We start from the raw sequence: 22,126 nt of genomic DNA on the forward strand, positions 1-22,126 counted from the left end.
CAAGGCACTGTTATTGCCACTGGTTCTATAGCCATAGCAAGGCACTGTGATTGCCACTGGTTCTATAGCAATAGCAAGGCACTGTCATTGCCACTGGTTCCATAGCAATAGCAAGGCACTGTTATTGCCACTGGTTCTATAGTCATAGCAAGGCACTGTGATTGCCACTGATTCTATAGCCATAGCAGGGCACTGTGATTGCCACTGGTTCTATAGCAATAGCAAGGCACTATGATTGCCACTGGTTCTATAGCAATAGCAAGGCACTATGATTGCCACTGGTTCTATAGCCATAGCAAGGCACTGTGATTGCCACTGGTTCTATACCAATAGCAAGGCACTATGATTGCCACTGGTTCTATAGCCATAGCAAGGCACTGTGATTGCCACTGGTTCTATAGCCATAGCAAGGCACTATGATTGCCACTGGTTCTATAGCAATAGCAAGGCACTATGATTGCCACTGGTTCTATAGCCATAGCAAGGCAATGTGATTGCCACTGGTTCTATAGCAATAGCAAGGCACTGTGATTGCCACTGGTTCTATAGCCATAGCAAGGCAATGTGATTGCCACTGGTTCTATAGCAATAGCAAGGCACTATGATTGCCACTGGTTCTATAGCCATAGCAAGGCAATGTGATTGCCACTGGTTCTATAGCAATAGCAAGGCACTGTGATTGCCACTGGTTCTATAGCAATAGCAAGGCACTGTGATTGCCACTGGTTCTATAGCAATAGCAAGGCACTGTGATTGCCACTGGTTCTATAGCAATAGCAAGGCACTATGATTGCCACTGGTTCTATAGCAATAGCAAGGCACTGTGATTGCCACTGGTTCTATAGCAATAGCAAGGCACTGTGATTGCCACTGGTTCTATAGCAATAGCAAGGCACTGTGATTGCCACTGGTTTTATAGCCATAGCAAGGCACTGTGATTGCCACTGGTTCTATAGCAATAGCAAGGCACTGTTATTGCCACTGGTTCTATAGCAATAGCAAGGCACTATGATTGCCACTGGTTCTATAGCAATAGCAAGGCACTGTAATTGCCACTGGTTCTATAGCCATAGCAAGGCACTGTGATTGCCACTGGTTCTATAGCAATAGCAAGGCACTGTGATTGCCACTGGTTCTATAGCCATAGCAAGGCACTGTGATTGCCACTGGTTCTATAGCAATAGATAAATTTAACAAGTTATTCTTGCCATGACACAAAATAGTCAAAATAGCATCAAAAGTTGGAACTCAAAAATGTATTTTATGACATGGTATTAACATGTACATAGGGCATCAGATTGTTTGAAAAATTGTTTGATAAATTGTTTGTGTATGATATGAAGAGTTTGTCATTTAGTAAAGTTTTCACATCATCCCAATTCAGGACACTGTCACTTATCCCCTCAAGATGTATATATTGTACATCTTTAAAAGGGGTCACCGAGTTAAAGGTAAAATGTATTTTATTATACAATCTATGTATAGCAACATTAAGTCATGTGTAAGATGTGGTAATGTAACATCAGAGTATTTTGACTGCCCGGCTGGTGTGAGACAAGGCTGCATTCTTAGCCCACTTCTGTTCAGTCTTTTCATTGAAGAATTGAATTCTATGTTTATGGAATCAGGTCACATGGGTATTCAATTGACGCAAGATTTATGTGACCTCTTTGCTTTGCTCTATGCAGACGACATTGTCATCTTTGCGGATTCAGTCAGAAATTTACAAAATCTTATTGACATTCTTTACAATTTCTGCTCGAAGTGGCAAATGAAAGTGAATCTGGAGAAAACAAAGGTAATGATTTTCCGCAAAGGTGGTCATCGAGCAAGATTTGAAAATTGGCAGTTTGGTGGCACTCCAGTCAATGTCGTCTCATATTACAAGTACCTTGGCTTGCTTTTATCTTCCAGAAATATCTGGTCGAAAGCTGTACAAACACTAGCAAGTCAAGCCAGTAAAGCCCTCAATATGTTGTCAATTTCCCGACGAAAGCTAGAATACTTACCTTTTCACTCTCATTTTAAATTATTCGATTCAATGATTTTACCAATTTTAAGTTATGGATCTGAGATATGGGGCTTCCAGTATTATGATGTTTTAGAGAAAATCCAGAGAAAGTGGTGTCGCCAGTTTCTGGGTGTACCACGTCAAACAACAAATGAAGCTGTCATGCGAGAATGTGGTCGTCTTTCAAAAACGTTGTATTCGTTTTTGGGTGAATCTGCTTGAGTTATCTCCTGATAGAATCCCAAGGCAGGCATATAAAATGTTGTACAATCTTGACAATTTAGGAAGAAACACATGGGCGAGTTCCATCAAAAATATCATGTTTTCATATGGGTTTGGATATGCGTGGATCTCACAGGAAATAGGAAATAAACAAGTATTTTTATCTATGTTTGACTTGAGAATTGTAGACACTTTAAAACAACAATGGAAGGGCAACTTATCAACAAAACCGAAACTACATGTATATAGTCAATTCAAGGGTTTACTTGAACCAGAGAAACATTTACTTTCAAATTGTAATTATAAAGCTATTCAGATTTTTACCTGTTTTCGATGTTCGGTGCTCCCTCTAGCAATGGAGGAAGGCAGACATCGTGGTATTGACCCATCAGCCAGACTTTGTAAAGTTTGCCAAATGAATGTTATTGAAGATGAGTGTCATTTTCTTTTGGAATGTCCAGCATACAACAATTTGAGGATTCTATATTTGCCTAACTTTTCAATTGTAGAACCAAATTTCAACAAATTTGTGCAGCTTATGAGTTCCAGCCGTTCTAATGTGATTGTTAATCTCTGTTATTTTGTACAAAAAGCTTTCAAATTCAGAACAAATCTGTTGCAGCAAGAAACATAATAATACTTTTATATTGTTTGTATCCAATTATGTGTATTTACATTGCAACTCTGAGTTTATTTCGTGTATTGCTACCTGTACCTTTTATACCTGTCATTTACTTACAGACTATTATATTTTCTGTAACTCCTTTGCATATGGGCCGGAGGCCTAGAAACGCAAATAAACGTGCACTGAACCGTGCACCTGTACTGTACTGATATACGAATTGTCCAAGGATGTTTGGTAAAAATACTTACAGTTTCAATGCCAAGTCCATTCAGCATGTACACAACATCTTCTGTTGCAACATTGCCAGATGCACCTTTTGCATATGGACATCCTCCCAATCCGGCCACTGATGAATCAACCACACAAATACCCATCTAGATAGATCATTAGATAAATAATTTATTTTTTTATGGGAAACATAACTCTGACTTATGAAATTTGCTTAATGCATAATGTCATTTCACAGATGCATGAAATTTTAACTCTGAAATGAATAACTGATAAGTGACACTTCTAATGATAATCACTCTCAGAAGATCATCATGGTTCCAAGTTAAGCCAGTGTTGAAATTCTTTGTTTCGCATAATTTGCATAAATTTTGATAAATTTGAAGGGTAGGTAGGAAGGCTAAAGTTTTCCATGTACTTGTTTTCATGAGGTATGTATAGAATCAAATGAGAAGTTCATTTGCTCCTTAATAATTTGCACAATGACGCGATATTCTACAGGCATGCAGTATTTTAAATACTTTATACTAAAGTGGTAAAGGAGGATTTTCAGGCATAAAAGTTTTGCAGTTGAGTCTCACTAAAAGACGGTGTACTTTTATGAAAACTTTAAAAAATTTTTGTAAGGGAGATGCTAAACTAAGAATATAATTACTTTGGCATTTACACTGTTCAGTGTTCTCCCAAGAAATATCTGCCAGAGTGGTGGCTAATTAGCATAATGATTTGCATATCAATTTACATAAGTAAATCTACGATCTCTGGAAGGTAGACTGCTATCAATACCTTCAAAAGCACCATAACATAATAATGATGTTATAAGAAATGTAACATGCAACAGCCTCAGGCATATCCATAAGACTAAAGAACAGTTCATTGGATCTTGTTAATAAAGTAGCTGCCTTTCTGTCAGAAAAATCAGTTAACAAGTCATCGTTGATGACACAGTCCCCACTTGTTAATGGGTACTTTGATTACAGGTCCTCAGAGAGGATAGAGTCCTCTTATTAGGTCTGTGATAAAAATACTTTTGAATAAATTCGCTTGATACATGTCTGATTTGTAGTTCAGGACATGAGAAAATTGTAATAAAATGGCCACACGGCGGCCATATTGTATCGTATCACAAAACAAGTCAATGTGCATATGTATGACATAGGTCAATGTCCTTGTACCAACTTTGATTAAAATCGGTTGAGATATGCCTAAGTTATGGCTTCGTACATGAAAAAATCATAACAAAATGGCCGCACACAGTGTGCGAAATTAACGTCGGTCTGACGGTCCGAGACCAAAATATTTCTCGTCGGGCCAAAAGTTTTTAGCAACATGTCGGTCCTTTTGACCGACTGAAATTTGGAATAAATGATGAAAATTTCTCCGTCAAAACCTGTAACAGATGCAGATGATGACTGACTCTGAATCATGTGATTCAGACTTGAATGTCATGCACCTATCAATGTTTTCCACCGTTGGAGTGCGAGGCAACAGGGGATATTGATCGCACTTCGTGTCCTGGTATTGGGGAATTTGATCTCTATTATACGCCAGACCGGGGGGGGGGAGCTGACAATGTTGCAACATAATAATTTTTTTGTCTTGCGACTTTTTACATTTAAGAAGAGTCTAATCCCTCCGATCGACGCGCATAGCACGGTGCAGCTGATTACTTTCAGATCAGTATGAATTACGTCCGTGCATGCAGATTCTAGCAATGATGGATTGATTTTGGTGCAACAATGTGACACAATATTATAATAATACTCGTCTAGTGAGTGTAACCCTGGTAATGTTAGCATATCTGTGTCATATGATAACAACACCCAGTATGATCACTAGTTCCACACTTTAAGTGTTCGGAATTTACATGTACAAAAATGTACATAATACAGCCCTTCATTTTATCAAACTGACTCCGTTTTCTTTGCTTTGATTTTCCATTGAAGCGTTAAAAAGATAGCCTAAACGGTTCATAGAAGAGTTTAAGACAAAAAACTACTATGAGAATAGTGTTTTTGACTAAACATATTTGGTTTTGAACCTGGAGGTATTTTTTTACCTCTATGGTCTTGAACTAAGCCCGACACAGGGACCAGATGTTACACGACAGCCCAATTGTGCTACCTGCAGTCGACAGTCAAGTTCAAGTTACGCTGCGTTTGTTTGTGGACCGCCAGAACATCTTGCTTGCTTGTTGGTCTTCAACCAAATTTCACAAGGCCGACTGTTACCACGATATATCGTGATAGCAAGTGTACATTTTATAAAACAGAGCGGCCTTATCATCAACAGTTTTGTTGAGGTGCATGATCCGTCGTGTATACTCTCAGAGGCCGAGAGTAGGGCTTCAAATTGTTGCGATGTATACCGTTTTACGACAGGCAGGCAAAACTCACCGTCATCCTGGACCGTACGCCTAAATGTCGCAAAAAATTACGTCTTTTAAAATTTTACGATATCATTAACTGATCTTGTCGATGGATTTCAGCAGTATCGAGAGTCTGTCAAACTTTTCAGAGTCATTTTAAACATAGGGCAAAAGTCCCTGAAGCTACTATAGACATAGATACAAAATTAGGTATTTCCTGACTGTATGAAATTATCTCACTAAGGTCATCCTAGGGACATGTAAACCTAATATTAAAGCTGTCTGACCAGCGGTTTTGAAAAAACAAGCGACTCAACAGTTGACAGAGCTCTGCTGTGTTATGTAGAGAATAACCTTTTGTGACACATGTATTGATGAAGAAGGTGGAAATCTTTGATAGCTCATTTCAGAATGGCCTGACCAAAAATGGAAAAAAATTCCGTAAAAATACAGATTTGCATATTTCATCAGACTATATTAGTCTGTAATAGCAAATAAACGAGAGTTAATTACATTCTAATTAAAGTAAACAAGACTTGCTTAAATCAAGATTTACATCATAATAAAACAGCATATCTGTCAGGTTATAAAGAATCTTCAGCTGGTTATCTATATCTGTATTTTCATCCTATTAACCAAGCACATTTTAACTTTCAAATTAACATTGTAAGTAAGTTCTGTTGAATAAGTTGAGACTGTACGTACTCAGAGAAAGCACACTGAAGAGACAAATGTTTGTAACTTAAGAAGTTCAAGGTCATCAAAAGCATTATAAGGAATCATGTTACACTTTCATTACACTGTTTACACAGATTGCATAATTGCTATAAATAGCACATGAGGAATCTTACAGCCCAGCTTTACCATAAAAACCCTATCACTTTGACCACTCTTTTAATTGACCACTCTATTGTTTTCCTCAAAAAGTAATCTTATTTTATCCTTACCAAGTCAACCATAAATGGAAATTAGAACTTTCTGTATCTCTTTTTATTTGACCACCCTATCATTACAAACTATTATGAGCAATTTCTTTTAGATAACGTAAATGGTGGTTCAGAATATATCAAAGTTGGGATTCAGGAAAGTTGCCTTTACATGTTTTAATCCTCCAAGATGGTAAGCATTTCACTATGAACTGTCAAAAAAAGTTGAACGTTCTGATAATTCCACACTAAAACTATTTTGGCTTTGATGATTTCCTAATTAATTCAATTATTTAAAATCATATTAATTATTTTTTTCTGGGTGAATTGATAGGGTTTATACAGTACAAGAATTACATACAATGTAAGTCAAATTTTGACCAAAATGACAAAAAAATTCCTTAAAAATACACATTTGCATATTTCATCATAATTTGAACAAATCTAAGTTGGGTTATCCCTAGGGACCTGTATACCAAATAACAAAGCTGTCTGACCAGCGGTTATGAAGAAGAAGATTTTTTACCAAAAACGCTTTTTTTGGCATTAATTTGCCTATTTTCAACAATATCAAAAAATTAAAAAAAACAGTTTCTCAAAATCATATTTTTCATCTACACAACAAATATCAAATCAGTAAGTACTGCGGTTCTCAAGATATTTGAGTGGACGGACGCCTCACAAACGGACATACATACATACATACATACATACATACAGACTGACGACGGACGCCGGACGGATACCCATCCCAATAGCTTCTATAGACTATAGTCTATAGTAGCTAATAACTAAGCTTTCAGAGGGCGATGAGACCCAGCAATAGCTCAGGCAAAACTTTTCGATCAGAAAATATGCATTCATTTCCGCGAGTGGCGACGTGTGCCATTCATGTTGTCTGCAATTTCTATAATCGAGAACAAGTTACGATACTTGTCCTTTTTATTAAAAGTATAACTTCATCTGTTTCTTTATGAATGCAACAGAGGCCACATTTAAATTTATTTATTTTTTGAAAAAAAAATTAAAGTAATCCATACGTCATATCAAAATACATACCAAGTATTTTCTCCCTTCTGTTTTACATTACAATAAAAAAGTCGTAGTGATCAATGTTTGCATAAAAAAATTCTTCATACACTCCCCTTACTCATGACTGTTTTCAGCTGGGTAGTAAGCTATTCACTCACTCTTCTACCACTTGCGTTGGCTAATTTCAGAAGTGATTTTCAGCTCTCCAACCATTTTCAAATCACAATATCACATGCCCTGGTGTTGTGTACGATAGGGCTGTTCACAATTTACGTCACTGTTCTCTCATTGATATGCCAAAATAAATATTTGTCCGCATTTTTAGATTACGCTTTTGAAAATTGCGCATGCAAACTCGACGAAAAAGAATCTTAGTAGGAAACTGCTAGTGTAACAATGAATACCAATAGGCATATTCACGATTCAGAGTACAAGCTGCAAAAACAACAATGTATGCAGCATTGATAAAATTTGTCCGCATTTCAAGCTGCGTGTCCGATGTCGCGCGCGTACAGCTATATTTAGTAACAAACCTGTAACCGTGAACAGCGCTATTGTACACAGCAATGTAGAGAACACCATCCCAATAGAAAGTCATGAGAGACAAACTTTCTCGCTTTCATCAGCCACATGTAGCCAGTGCATGAGCCTGTATTCCCCGGCCCCTGGGTGTTTGACATCATTTAATAGTCCGAGAGTGGGGGATTTGACACGGCTAGAAAAAATGTCGAATTCTCCTGTTAATCCCATAGTCCCCCTCCCGTGGTGGAAAACATTGATAAATGTGTGCGCATGACAGTGATGAAGATGAGGGCTGTGATCTTTTTCAGATTCCAGATCATGTAGATGAATGATTCATCACACTATTCTGCAATCTATGTTAACAATAGTCCTTTGGAGTGAATACTTACTGACTCTATTGATAAAAGGACATGAAAAATCAAATATTACAACATTCAAAAGCATAGTATTGGTGGAGAAGTTGACTTTCATGGTCTTTAACAACTGCCTTTATTGAGGACCGGCAGTTTTCTGTAAGGACCTGAAGCTTTGGATTGGTGCAGGTCCTTATGACCTGAAGCTATTTTCTCTTAATTTCGCACACTGGCCGCACAGCAGCCATATTGGATCGTATCACAAAACAAATTAACGTGCATATGTATGACATTGGTCAATCTCCTTGTACAAACATTGAATAAATTCGCTTGATACATGTCTGAGTTATGGTTCTGGACATGAAAAAACGTAATACAATGGCCACACGGCGGCCATATTGGATCGTATCACAAAACAAATCAATGTGCATGTGCATGACATATGTCAATGTCCATGTACGAAGTTTGAATAAAATCGGTTGAGATATGCCTGAGTATGGCTCTGTATATGAAAATATCGTAACAAAATGGCCGCACAGCAGCCATATTGGATCGTATCACAAAACAAAGTGATGTGCATAGCTATGACGTTGGTCAATATCCTTGTACCAACTTTGAATAAAATCAGTTGAAACATGCTTGAGTTATGGCTCTGTACATGAAAAAAAATCGTAATATAATGGCCGCCATATTGGATCGTATCATAAAACAAATTGACCTGCATATGTATGACATAGGTCAATGTCCTTGTACCAAGTTTGAATAAAATCGGTTGAGATATGCCTGAGTTATGGCTCTGTACATAAAAAATTCGTAACAAAATGGCCGCACGGTGACCATATTGGATCGTATAAAAAAAAATTGACGTGCATATCTATGCGATTGGTCAGTGTCCTTGTACCAACTTTGAATAAAATCAGTTGAAACATGCCTGAGTTATGGCTCTGTACATGAAAAAAATCGTAATAAAATGGCCGCCTGGCAGCCATATTGGATCGTATCACAAAACAAATCGACGTGCATCTGTATGACATAGTTATCCTTGTACCAAGTTTGAATGAAATCGCTCAAGGCATCTCTGAGATATCTACATGAACGGACGGAAGCACGCACTGACGCACGCACGCACGCACGCACGCACGCACTCACGACCAAGCTAGTAAGATTATTCATGAACCTTGGTCAGGAATGAGGACTGCAAATGACTTTAAAACCAACATGTGTTTATTTTTTCTTTGGAAAATGTTTTCCCTATTTTTAAACAAATATATAAGTGAGATCTCTCTCTCAAATGGCTGGGCCTTCAAGTAATTTGGTTCTAATAAATAACACTTTGTTACAGGCTATTTAAGGAAATTAGCTTTCCCTGCCACTGTTTATGATTCACACACAAGAATGATAAACACAAAACTTCAAATAACCAAATCTGAGCATGGACGTATGGTAGACTATATCCCATCATTAGTTGATTTGCAAATAGTTGGAAAGAGTAACGTTAAGGGCTAAATGTAAAGCTAAAACCGTGTTTTATACAATTTTGGTCCCTGAACCAAGTAGAAATTGAGTCATGGCACCGGTGTGACTGTCATGAAAAAGTCAATTCTTCAACTCTGATAGCAAACGTTTGTATGGAGCTTTGCACAACTTTACAACAAATCTCGTGCCCTTGGCCTACTACAGTCTGAAAGGAGGGTACTTCATTTGCATATTTAAATGAGAATTACCTTCAAATTCAAACAGCACCCCCTAGTCAGTGAGTGGCGGTTATGGCATTTTTCACGAGAATTTTATCAGCAGACATCTCAGCCATCGTTTAGCATCCCTCCTATTTCCAGTTAGCAGCCGAGTTGTACTCTCGGTAATTGTTTGCCAATGATTTTTTTGTGGGGTTTTATCGATTCGTTTTTGCTTTTGCCTTATTTTTACAGTTTTTGAACCATCAAAAATGCCGTTCACTCAACACTGCTGCAAAAGCATGGCCAAAGTCAAATTTTCATGAGAAGTAGGGAGGGGACGTATCTTGAGTAGGTCCATACCATCTGAAACAAGTCATTGACAATGACATAGTCCCCACTTGTAATAGGAGTATTAGTCTTGATGGGGCAGGGAAATGTGGTCATTAAGAAGTATCACTGGAGTGTATATGTTCAGATCTATGGACACATAGGTCTATGTCATTGCTCCCAATTTCAAACAAGAGGCATGTCTAAGTTATGGTTCTAAATCGGGAAAAAAGATCAGACCTCTAGCTGTATTGGCCAGCCAAGAAATACATATGTGCATAATAAATGAGGTACAAGATGTGACATCTTAAGGTCTAATATCCTATCAAAATTGAAGCGTAAAGAACTTGTGGTTACTGAGTTATGCATATATATGTATAATCAAGGTCAAAGGTCATCAAGGTAACGTGACATTTTGAAAAAAAAATTGTATTGCTAATTAATCCCTATATGCCAAAATTCAGACCTCCAGCTCTATTGGTTTGCCCAGAATTAGATATGGACATAATTAACGAGGTAAAGCATGTGTTGTCATAAGGTCTCCCATCCTACTAAATATAAAGGACATAGCACTTGTGGTTACTTATTTATTGACATAATCGTGTATTTTAGGTAAAAGGTTATCGAGGTCACACGACATTTTGTCAAAAGATTTCTATCCTATAGTCTATCCCTATATACCAAAAATTAAACATCTAGCTCTACTGGCTCGCTCAAAATTAGATATGCACATAATTAATGAGGTACAATATGTGGCGTCATAAGGTGTCCGTTCATACAAAATATGAAGGGTGTAGCACTTGTGGTTCCGGAGTTATGGACAAATATGTAAATTTGAGGTCAAAGGTCATTGAGGTCACGTGACATTTTGTCAAAAAAATTGTCTTGATAAGTTATCCCTATATACCAAAAATCAGACCTCTTGCTCTATTGGCTCGCTCAAAATTAGATATGTGCATAGTTAATGAGGTACAATATGTAGCGTCATAAGGTGTCCTATCATACCAAATATGAAGGGTGTAGCACTTGTGGTTACTGAGTTATGGACAAATATGTAAATTTGAGGGCAAAGGTCACCGAGGTCACGTGACATTTTGTCAAAAAAATTGTCTTGCCAAGTTATCCCTATATACCAAAAATCAGACCTCTTGCTCTATTGGCTCGCTCAAAATTAGATATGCACATAATTAATGAGGAACAATATGTGGCGTCATAAGGTGTCCCATCATACCAAATATGAAGGGTGTAGCACTTGTGGTTACTGAGTTATGGACAAATATGTATATTTGAGGTCAAAGGTCACCAAGGTCACGTGACATTTTGTCAAAAAAATTGTATTGCTAAGTTATCCATATATACCAAAAATTAGACCTCTAGCTCTATTAGCTCGCTAAAAATTAGATATGTGCATAATTAATGAGGTACAATATGTGGCGTCATAGGGTGTCCCATCATACCATATATGCAAGGTTTAGCACTTGTGGTTACTGAGTTATGGACAAATATGTATATTCGAGGTCAACGGTCACCAAGGTCACGTGACATTTTGTCAAAGTGTCTGAGATATCTGCGTGAACGGATGGACTCACGGACGGACATGACCAAATCTTTAAGCCCCCTGGACTTTATCTGTGGGGACTAAAAACTGTGTCACTGCATCCTTTTTGCAATATGAATAAGATGAGAAACTAAATGTTTATTTTTCTTGGCCTTATACATGGGAGTCTATGGACTGCCTTATACATGGAAGTCTATGGACTGCCCTATACATGGGAGTCTATGGACTGCCTTATACATGGGAGTCTATGGAGGTGAAAACTAAAAAGTCCTCTAACACGGCCAAATTTGATCGCATTGTGAAACAAATCGACGTGTATCTGTATGAGGTAGGGTACTATCCTTGTACCAAGTTTGAACGAAATCGCTCCAGGCGTCTCTGAGATATCTGCGTGAACGGACGGACGGACGGACACACGCACGCACGCACGCACATGACCAAACCTATGAGTCCCCCCGGACGGTGTCCATGGGGACTAAAAATCTCAGTGGCATAAGCCTCCGTTTTTGAAACACCTATCGTTGAAGTTGACTATGCAGCGACGTTTATGTGGGAAATCTAATATGGCGACCAGGGCAGTCCTGCATACAGCGTGAGCGCACACGTAGACTCTTTCTCGGTCCTAACCAGCTAACTTAGCAGGTTTTTTCGATTCTATTAATGTTTTCAATGATTGTGACAAGGAAGCCAGACTGCCAGCTTGCATTACCTCACTGGCCAACACAATCTGCCAATCTGGCTTCTCGGTAAAGTTGTTGACAGGTGCAAATGGAAAAAAGCACTATACGGTGAGAGAGGGGCTTACGTGTATGCGGTTGAGTAGACACCCGTAGTACTGACATTTCTTTAGCAGTGCTGTTTCGTTATGAGTGATTTTTTTTCACAGTTTTCGCATACTAGTAGCAAGCAAGCAAGCTTACAAAAACTGGGGGAAATAACATCGACCGCACAAAAACAGCCAGAAAGTGCATTTACGTCGTACGAGGGTTCTAGAGTTTAGGCCATAGCTTGAACACGCAGAGTGTAGTGCTCCCCATAATTTTACTTGTTAAAACGTGGGCATTTATTATTGAGTGTATGAATTTATTTCTATCATGTTTAGTATGTTTAGTATAAAAATCACGTTTGTACTGCCGATTACTTCTTTAATAATCTCTACACCCACTTCTGGGCATATGTCACTGTTTACAGACTATCCGTTACATAATTACAATCATGTTGAGCCACACTCCATGGATACGTAAGGCTACCCTGTATCCCGCACATGAGTACGCGGGTGCGGCCGTCCTAGCTGTGGGTCCATAGCTATGGTGTTTTCAGACGGGATTCCTGCCTTTTACAGACTGGTTTTGACTTTTACGATTTTTAACCCCGCCACCACAAATCGTAAAAGTCAAAACCAGCCCGTAAAAGACAGGAATCCCGTCTGAAAACACCACAGCTATGGACCCACAGCTACGGCCGTCCGTGCTGGGTGATCCCATTGGAGATTGACTGGCACATTTTATAACTAGCGAAAATTTTAGTTTTTTTTAAAATCTTGACGGTCATAATGTGACACTAATTAAATAGTTTGTTTATATATAACATCAGTGACCCTATTGTAAGAGTAAAATTTGAAAAAATGAAAGATTAATCATGTAACGCCTTTGTGTACGACAAGTGGTTTGGTCGCAGTAAACAAGCATGGAGTGTACGTAACAGGTGTACAGCTATGATAGTAACTGCACGCCAATATTTAACACTGCTGCAAATACATGCACATGGTCGCACGGTCATGAAAATTTCACCAAATGTTGATAATAGTTAAATGAATATTTTCTGAAATTTTCGGCTTGGCTTACGACTTCTAAGGTCATTACTGAGCTGTTTTACGAAAAAGGTGAGTTTGTCGGGTCGACCTCGCCACATACTTTGTAGCGATTTAAATAAAATCTACTCAACTTTTGTGAGTTTACCTCGGAAAACAGATCATTAGTATTTATGCTACAAAAGAAAGCAAAAATTATTGTTATAGCTGTTGTACGTTTTGTTGCACGTCGATATTTAAAGATCGCCCTTTTGCTGTATTTTATCATGCACTAACGAAAACGAGGCTCTACAACATGATCTTTTATAAGCTCCTTTCAGACTGCTAGCACTAATTCAGTAGCACTCTGTTTTGAGACACCATGGATACATACCTCCTATATGCAATCAATGATTTCTCATAGACTTCCTTCAATTACAGTTTTACTCTCAGGTCTATATTTTGATAGCACGAGCAGAGGTATTGTTTATCTCAAACTTATTTATTGTTTCACTGTATACCGGTACACAGTAAATCTGCTGTCTTTATTTCAAATATAAAAAATGAACCAATAGAATAGAAGTCAAAGTTGAAAGCGACCTGTCAGATTGGAGTGGTGTTCATCAGAGCAGCATGGCAGCACATCAAAGCAGAGTGGTAGCCTGGCCACTCTGATTGTATGCTGGGGTGAACACTGCTGTTTGTGGCTTAAATGATATGAACTTATCACTTTGATACATACCTGTAAGGCAGTCAGTATGTTGGCTAAAGCTTGGCCATAAGTATCATGACAATGAACTGCTAATCTGTCGGTTGGAATTTCCTGCATAACTGCTTCAAGCATAGCTCTCATAGAACCTGGGGTCCCCACTCCTATGGTGTCTCCCAGTGATATCTCATAACAGCCCATACTGTACATTTTCTTTGCAACCTAGCATACAGGATGGTAGCAAACAGATACACACTATGGTCAGCCAGTTTTGATCAGCAACCATATACACAGAAAGCATGGCTTATCGGTATTGGACCAATTTCTAGTTTCAAGATCATTGGCTTTCCATCTGACCACCTGTGCTCTTAATCTGATTGGTTATTCTGTCTTCAATTGCATGTGCTGATATTACACCCAAATCACTGGTTAGGTTTTACACAGCATTATTCATGGATGGTTGACATTGAACCTGATCTATGATCAAAGAGCATTGCCCTAAACTAAACTATAAAACACTTTTAATTTTAAATCCTGTGATATTCCTTTATACAAAGCATTAAAGCCCCATAGCTGCGAATGTCAAATAAACCGATCTCAAAATATCTCAGTTTTCAAAGAGTTTTCTTTGAATAAGACCCATTAAAGACTGAAAAAGTGTATACCACTGTCATAAGTGTCGAAAGTGGCATGTAAATCCAAACATTCTACCATCATTTTAGATGTTTCCGCCATTTTAAAAAAAAATCATGTGACAGAGAAAATGAAGATTTCGATAACATACTGTCGGCCATCGTGTTGGTGCATTCAAGTAAATGGCAACATGCTTGTTTCTTGGATGATTACAATGTGTATGTGCACGGAATACTGATTTTTTTGTACTTTTCTATGGTCGCCATTTTATGGGTGAGGCACCCGTTTATCATTTGACTGGTTAAAATATGTAGTTGTGGTCCAAATTAGGCAGCAGTGATACGTCTATACATGTCCTTCATCAGCGCATTTACACGAACCAACGTTGGTTTAAAAATAAAATCGTTAAAAAAATTCATATAATTCGCAGCTATTGGGGCTTTAAGAAAGGCTATAGGATAATTTCCAACAAACCAAATCACGGCAGTCATAATAAAAATCTGTTCAGCTTACTTTGGCTTAACATAAAAAAACACAGACTTGTTCAAAACATAGTGAAACCTCCAGATGTGAATCATTAAAACATGGCTTAACCCTTCGAGTGCTGTAATTTTTCCCATCAAAATTTCACTGCCATATTTTACCGATCTTCTATGAATTTTTCTGAAATTTTTTGATAATTTTGGACCAAATGGACATCATATTTTTTGGCTACAGATTTTATCAAAATTTTTGCAAAAATCTGAGAAAAATTGACTGTGGTATATTTTGTAAAGGTGACAAAAATTGATGTTGGCGCTCAAAGGGTTAATAAAAATATATCCTGATATATAATAGTTTGCTGACCTGAGCAACTGCCTTTGGTTCTATTTTGCCTTCATAAGGACATCCAACAACACAGGATACATACCTGGAATATAAATCCAATTTGTTTGAGAATGTTTGAGTTTAAAAATTGTTAGCACTTTGATTGGTCAGTCTATGAAGAAAGTTTGATGAAACAAAATGTAAGCCCTTTGATTGGTTGATCTTTGAATGAAACAAAAGGTAAGCCTTTTGATGGTTGATCTTTGAATGAAACAACATGTAAGCACTTGAATTAGCTGATCTTTTAGGTTTGAATAAAAACATAGGGCCAAAGTCCCTGAAGCTACTATGGACATGGATACAAAATTAAGTATTTCCTGACTCTATGAAATTATCTCAATAAGGTCATCCTAGGGACATGTAAACTAAATATTAAAGCTGTCTGACCAGCGGTTTTGAAAAAACAAGCGACTCAACAGTTGACAGAATAACCTTTTGTGACACATGTATTGATGAAGAAGGTGGATATCTTTGATAGCTCATTTCAGGATGACCTGACCAAAAATGGAAAAAAATTCCGTAAAAATACAGATTTGCATATTTCAACAGACTACCGGTATATTAGTCTATAATAGCAAATAAACGAGAGTTAATTACATTCTAATTAAAGTAAACAAGACTTGCTTAAATCAGGATTTATGTCATAAAAAAACAGCATATCTGTCAGGTTATAAAGAATCTTGAGCTGGTTATCTTTTAATATCAGTATTTTCATTCTATTAACCAAGCACATTTTAACTTTCAAATTAACATTGTAAGTAAGTTCTGTTGAATAAGTTGAGACTGTACGTACTCAGAGAAAGCACACTGAAGAGACAAATGTTTGAAACTTAAGAAGTTCAAGGTCATCAAAAGCATCATAAGGAATCATGTTACACTTTCATTGCACTGTTTACACAGATTGCATAATTGCTATAAATAGCACATTAGGAATCTTACAGCCCAGCTTTACCATAAAAACCCTATCACTTTGACCACTCATTTTTAACCCTTTTCCTGCCAGACAGTATTTAGACTATTACTTCCCCATCAGCCAAGTCAGTAAAAAGCGGTATTGAGGCCAAACAAGACAGATTTTCACCCGCTTGGCTTGGTATGTTATAGCATCTTTAGTCCAAAAAAATCAAGTTTACAGTATTTATGTTTTCAACAGCCTTCAAATGTACAGTATTATGTTAAAATACACTATATGGAATATGTTGTGTTTCATTAATTTTAACCATCTTGACCTGATGGTGGAATATGGACTTGGCAGGAAAAGGGTTAATTGACCACTCTATTTTTTTCCTCAAAAAGTAATCTTCTTTTATCCTTACCAAGTCAACCATAAATGGAAATTAGAACTTTCTCTATCTCTATTTATTTGACCACCCTATCATGACAACTATCATGAACAATTTCTTTTAGATAACATAAATGGTGGTTCAGAATATATCAAAGTTGGGATTCAGGAAAGTTGCCTTTACATGTTTTAATCCTCAATTCACTATGAACTGTCAAAAAAAGTTGAACTTTCTGATAATTCCACACTAAAATTATTTTGGCTTTGATGATTTCCTAATTAATTCAATTATTTAAAAACATATCAATTATTTTTTTCTGGGTGAATTGATAGGGTTTATACAGTACAAGAATTACATACAATGTAAGTCAAATTTTGGCCAAAAATGACAAAAAAATTCCTTAAAAATACACATTTGCATATTTCATCACAATTTGAACAAATCTAAGTTGGGTTATCCTTAGGGACCTGTATACCAAATAACAAAGCTGTCTGACCAGCGGTTATGAAGAAGAAGATTTTTTACCAAAAACACCTTTTTTGGCATTAATTTGCCTATTTTCAACAATATCAAAAAATAAAAAAAATAGTTTCTCAAAATCATATTTTTCATCTACACAACAAATATCAAATCAGTAAGTACTGCGGTTCTCAAGATATTTGAGTGGACGGACGCCTCACAAACGGACATACATACATAAATACATACATACATACATACATACATACAGACTGACGCCGGACGGATACCCATCCCAATTGCTTCTATAAACTATAGTCTATAGTAGCTAAAAATGCTTAGTACTTTGATTGTTGATTGATCCATGCCAATTTATGAAAATAACTTGAGGCTCATAATAAAAATGTTTGTGTTATTCCAGTATCTAGATGATTAAGTGATGAACTGCTGTGCTGAACTTTTGAATATGTATGAGCAACAAGTCAAAACAAGTCAAAAGATGCATCAAATCAAGCATCCAAGCATTTTACGATTGACCACGTGGTGGCAATTGTATGACAGCAGCAACTGTTTATTATTTATCTTGTTTGAACTTGGACACACAGTCCAATTCAGTGACTAATAATACTTCACTACACATTCTCTGTAATTAACTAACTTGGTTTGAAAGTGAAATCATGAAAATGCTGCAAAAAGTCGTAGCTCATAAGCTTTTAACCCTCAGAGCACTGAATACTTTCTATGGCCATTTCCCTGTGCGCTGAATAAAATAATGACGTAACACAGTAATTGCACTGTCTCATTCATTGATATTTTATTGCAATAAGAATTGGTCCAATCTGGACAATGTATATATGAAATGCAATCTACATTTCATGAGCTATCAACCTGTGATGTCATAATTGATGAAATAAGACAAATACAATGGAATTTTGGGGCTAAAATTTGGGTTTTTGGTAAAAAATTGTAAAAAAACATATTCAGATGCTTTCCTGAAATAATCTATAAAAATAGCGTCAATGACTCTGTAGCTCCCATCCTGGACTATTTAGTGTTTGTTCTCTGGTCAGATATTTGAACATGTGTGAAAGGGATAAAGTGCATGAAGTGAAAATACTTAAATGTAATGTACTGGAGACAGTGAAATATGTTTAATGTATTTATTAAGAATATAAAATGGAAAAATACAGAATTAGAAATATCGAATACTGTGATACAACCATTAACTCAACAAGTCATTGACAATGACATAGTCCCCACTTGTAATAGGAGTATTAGTCTTGATGGGGCAGGGAAATGTGGTCATTAAGAAGTATCACTGGAGTGTATATGTTGAGATCTATGGGAACATAGGTCTATGTCGTTGTTCCCAATTTGAAACAAGAGGCATGTCTAAGTTATGGTTCTAAATCGGGAAAAAAGATCAGACCTCTAGCAGTATTGGCCAGCCAAGAAATACATATGCGCATAATAAATGAGGTACAAGATGTGACATCTTAAGGTCTATTATCCTATCAAAATTGAAGCGTAAAGAACTTGTGGTTACTGAGTTATGCATATATATGTATAATCAAGGTGAAAGGTCATCAAGGTCACGTGACATTTTGAAAAAAAAATTGTATTGCTAATTAATCCCTATATGCCAAAATTCAGACCTCTAGCTCTATTGGCTTGCCCACAATTATATATGTGCATAATTAATGAGGTAAAGCATGTGTTGTCATAAGGTCTCCCATCCTACTAAATATAAAGGACATAGCACTTGTGGTTACTTATTTATTGACATAAACGTGTATTTTAGGTAAAAGGTTATCGAGGTCACATGACATTTTGTCAAAAAATTTCTATCCTATAGTTATCCCTATATACCAAAAATCATACATCTAGCTCTATTAACTCGCTCAAAATTAGATATGCACATAATTAATGAGGTACAATATGTGGCGTCATAAGGTGTCCCATCATACCAATTATGAAGGGTGTAGCACTTGTGGTTACTGAGTTATGGACAAATATGTATATTTGAGGTCAAAGGTCACCAAGGTCACGTGACATTTTGTCAAAGTGTCTGAGATATCTGCGTGAACAGATGGACTCACGGACAGACATGACCCAATCTATAAGCCCCCTGGACTTTATCTGTGGGGACTAAAAACTGTGTCACTGCATCCTTTGTGATGAGAAACTAAATTTTTCTTTTTCTTGGCCTTATACATGGGAGTCTATGGATAGCTGCCTTATACATGGGAGTCTAAGGAGGTGTAAACTAAAAAGTCCTCTAACACGGCCAAATTTGATCACATTGTGAAACAAATCGACATGCATCTGTATGAGGTAGGGTACTATCCTTGTACCAAGTTTGAACGAAATCGCTCCAGGCGTCTCTGGGATATCTGCGTGAACGGACGGACGGACAGACGGACGCACGCATGGACGGACGCACGGACATGACCAAACCTATAAGTCCCCCCGGACGGTGTCCGTGGGGACTAAAAATAGCCACAGAAGCTTAACAAAAAGAAAAGGTGGGAGAATGGGGAAAAAATACAGAGTGGGAAAAAATGTACAAGGGATCTGGTAAAAAGTAATGCTACCTCATCAATCTTCTAGCCCCTACCCCCTCCTGAATATCAAATGTTCCACCCCTTGGTTGACCATATTTACATAAGACCAGCTGGCAGGAAATGTATTTACAACCTTGGGGATCTTTTAATTAATGCTATGAGTGCTATCATTTGAATGTAAACAGCACTTAAATCAGTTACAGATAGTGAAATGTCTTCCACTGTGGGGGGATTACGACATCTGGAATTATCCTTGATCCAAATTTCTCATCAGTTCTTGTGTGTCTTACATGCAAAAGTTGCAAACATTAGTTCGCAATGAAAAAATTTACCTCAGCTTTGTTTTCTGGATCAAATTTTACTACAAATTGATATTAAATATGACAAAATTATGTTCACAGCCTTCGAAACTGTCTCACAACATATCCTGGGGTGGTGTAGGTCATTTAAGGTCACAAACTGAGAAAATTACCTAAAATATAAAAATTTGGGGTTTCCCAACACTTTGAGCAGAAAATTTATCTAATAACATCCCTCGGGACTTTTGTATCAAATTACAAAGTTATCAGACAAGTAAGTTTGAGAACAAGTTTTTCTTTACCAAACTTGTCTTAAAATTGTCTTAAAACTACAAATTTGTATATTTCAGGACAATTTCCAAATATCTAACTATTGTCATCCCTGGACATCTGTATACCAAATATAAAAGCTGTCTGTCCAGGGGCTTTAAAAAGAAAATATTTTTTTAAGATTTTTTGACGAAAAATGACAAAAATTGCCCCAAAACAGTAATATTTCCAATTTTGTCGTAATTTCAACAATTAGCAGAGTAACACCCTTGCAACCATCTAATCCAAATTTGAGAGCAATTGGACAAGCGGTTTCAGAGAAGAAGAAATTTTACTTAAAATGCGAAAAATAACCAAAAAATTCAGCAAAAATACAAAATTCGAGATATCTTCACGATATTTATAAAACTGATTTTGATCAACCTTAGAAACCTGTATACCAAATATCAAAGCTATCAAATTAGTAGTTTTTGAATAGAAAAATTTTTGACCAAAAATTCAGAAAATTGCCCCAAAATTACAAATATGAAAATTTCAATTCAATTTGTATAAACTTGACTGAGGTCATCCTGAGGAACATGTATACCAACTTTCAAAGCAATCAGACGAGTGGTTTCTGAGAAAAACATTTTTTGACTAAAAACTGAAAAAACTACCCCCAAAATAGAAACATGCAAATTTAATCCCAAATTTTAAACACCTAATTTAGAATACCTAAAGGAACCTGCACACCAAGTTTCAACCCAATCTGACCAATGGTTACAGAGTTTTAGCAATTTGCAGGGTTTTTCCTTTTTTCCCCTCATTTGCATATTTTTGACACTGACAAGTTCATTTGAACAAATTCACATCTCCACCCCTAGGTGCACCTGTACACCAAATACTAAGACAGTAGGTGCTGCGGTTTAGGTGTTTTTGATGTGGACGGACATACATACATACATACATACATACATACATATATACATACATACGTACATACATACATACATACAGACATGCAAATCGGATGCAAATGAACTGATTCGGCTTATACGATAACCTCACATTGGTATACCAAATGTGAGCTAAAAATACCGTCAAGGACAGTGTGCTCACATTCGGTTTGAATTGGTCCATTCAAGATATATTTAAACCAGGAAAAACAAGAATGACAAAAGCAAACAAGGTGTCCAACTTAGGTACTGGAGGTCATCTTTAGGAGCATGCCAGTGTTGGGGCTAGGAATTTTTTCATTGTAGCCACAGTCTGTTAGTGTGGCTAAAATGATCAAAATTTTTTTAGCCACAAGCAATTTTTATTAGCCACACCCAACAAATCAATTTCACATACAAATTGCACAAACCCTATTTTCAATAACGTTTGTACTTTATTATCCATATGTTGGGCCAGGGCTGTTGTACAT

The 22,126-nt window shown here is 36.9% G+C and overlaps 1 protein-coding gene across 3 annotated transcripts in view; it reads right to left on the reverse strand.

Moving 5' to 3' along the window:
• LOC139115073 (hydroxymethylglutaryl-CoA lyase, mitochondrial-like) overlaps nt 1-22,126 on the reverse strand; it is a 50,389-nt gene that overhangs the window by 15,865 nt on the left and 12,398 nt on the right. Inside the window, exons 6-8 of one of the 3 annotated variants that reach the window (XM_070676953.1) lie at nt 15,826-15,889; nt 14,380-14,568; nt 3,107-3,204 (exon numbers count right to left, since the gene is read on the reverse strand). In XM_070676953.1, the coding sequence (XP_070533054.1) occupies nt 3,127-3,204; nt 14,380-14,568; nt 15,826-15,889 (331 nt within the window). In that variant the 3' untranslated portion in view covers nt 3,107-3,126. Of the gene's footprint in view, nt 1-3,106; nt 3,233-14,379; nt 14,569-15,825; nt 15,890-22,126 lie in introns of all 3 variants that reach the window. The other 2 variants (XM_070676950.1, XM_070676951.1) reach the window with 2 other exon arrangements.

The sequence above is a fragment of the Ptychodera flava genome, chromosome 17, assembly GCF_041260155.1.
Source record: "Ptychodera flava strain L36383 chromosome 17, AS_Pfla_20210202, whole genome shotgun sequence".
NCBI lineage: Eukaryota > Metazoa > Hemichordata > Enteropneusta > Ptychoderidae > Ptychodera > Ptychodera flava.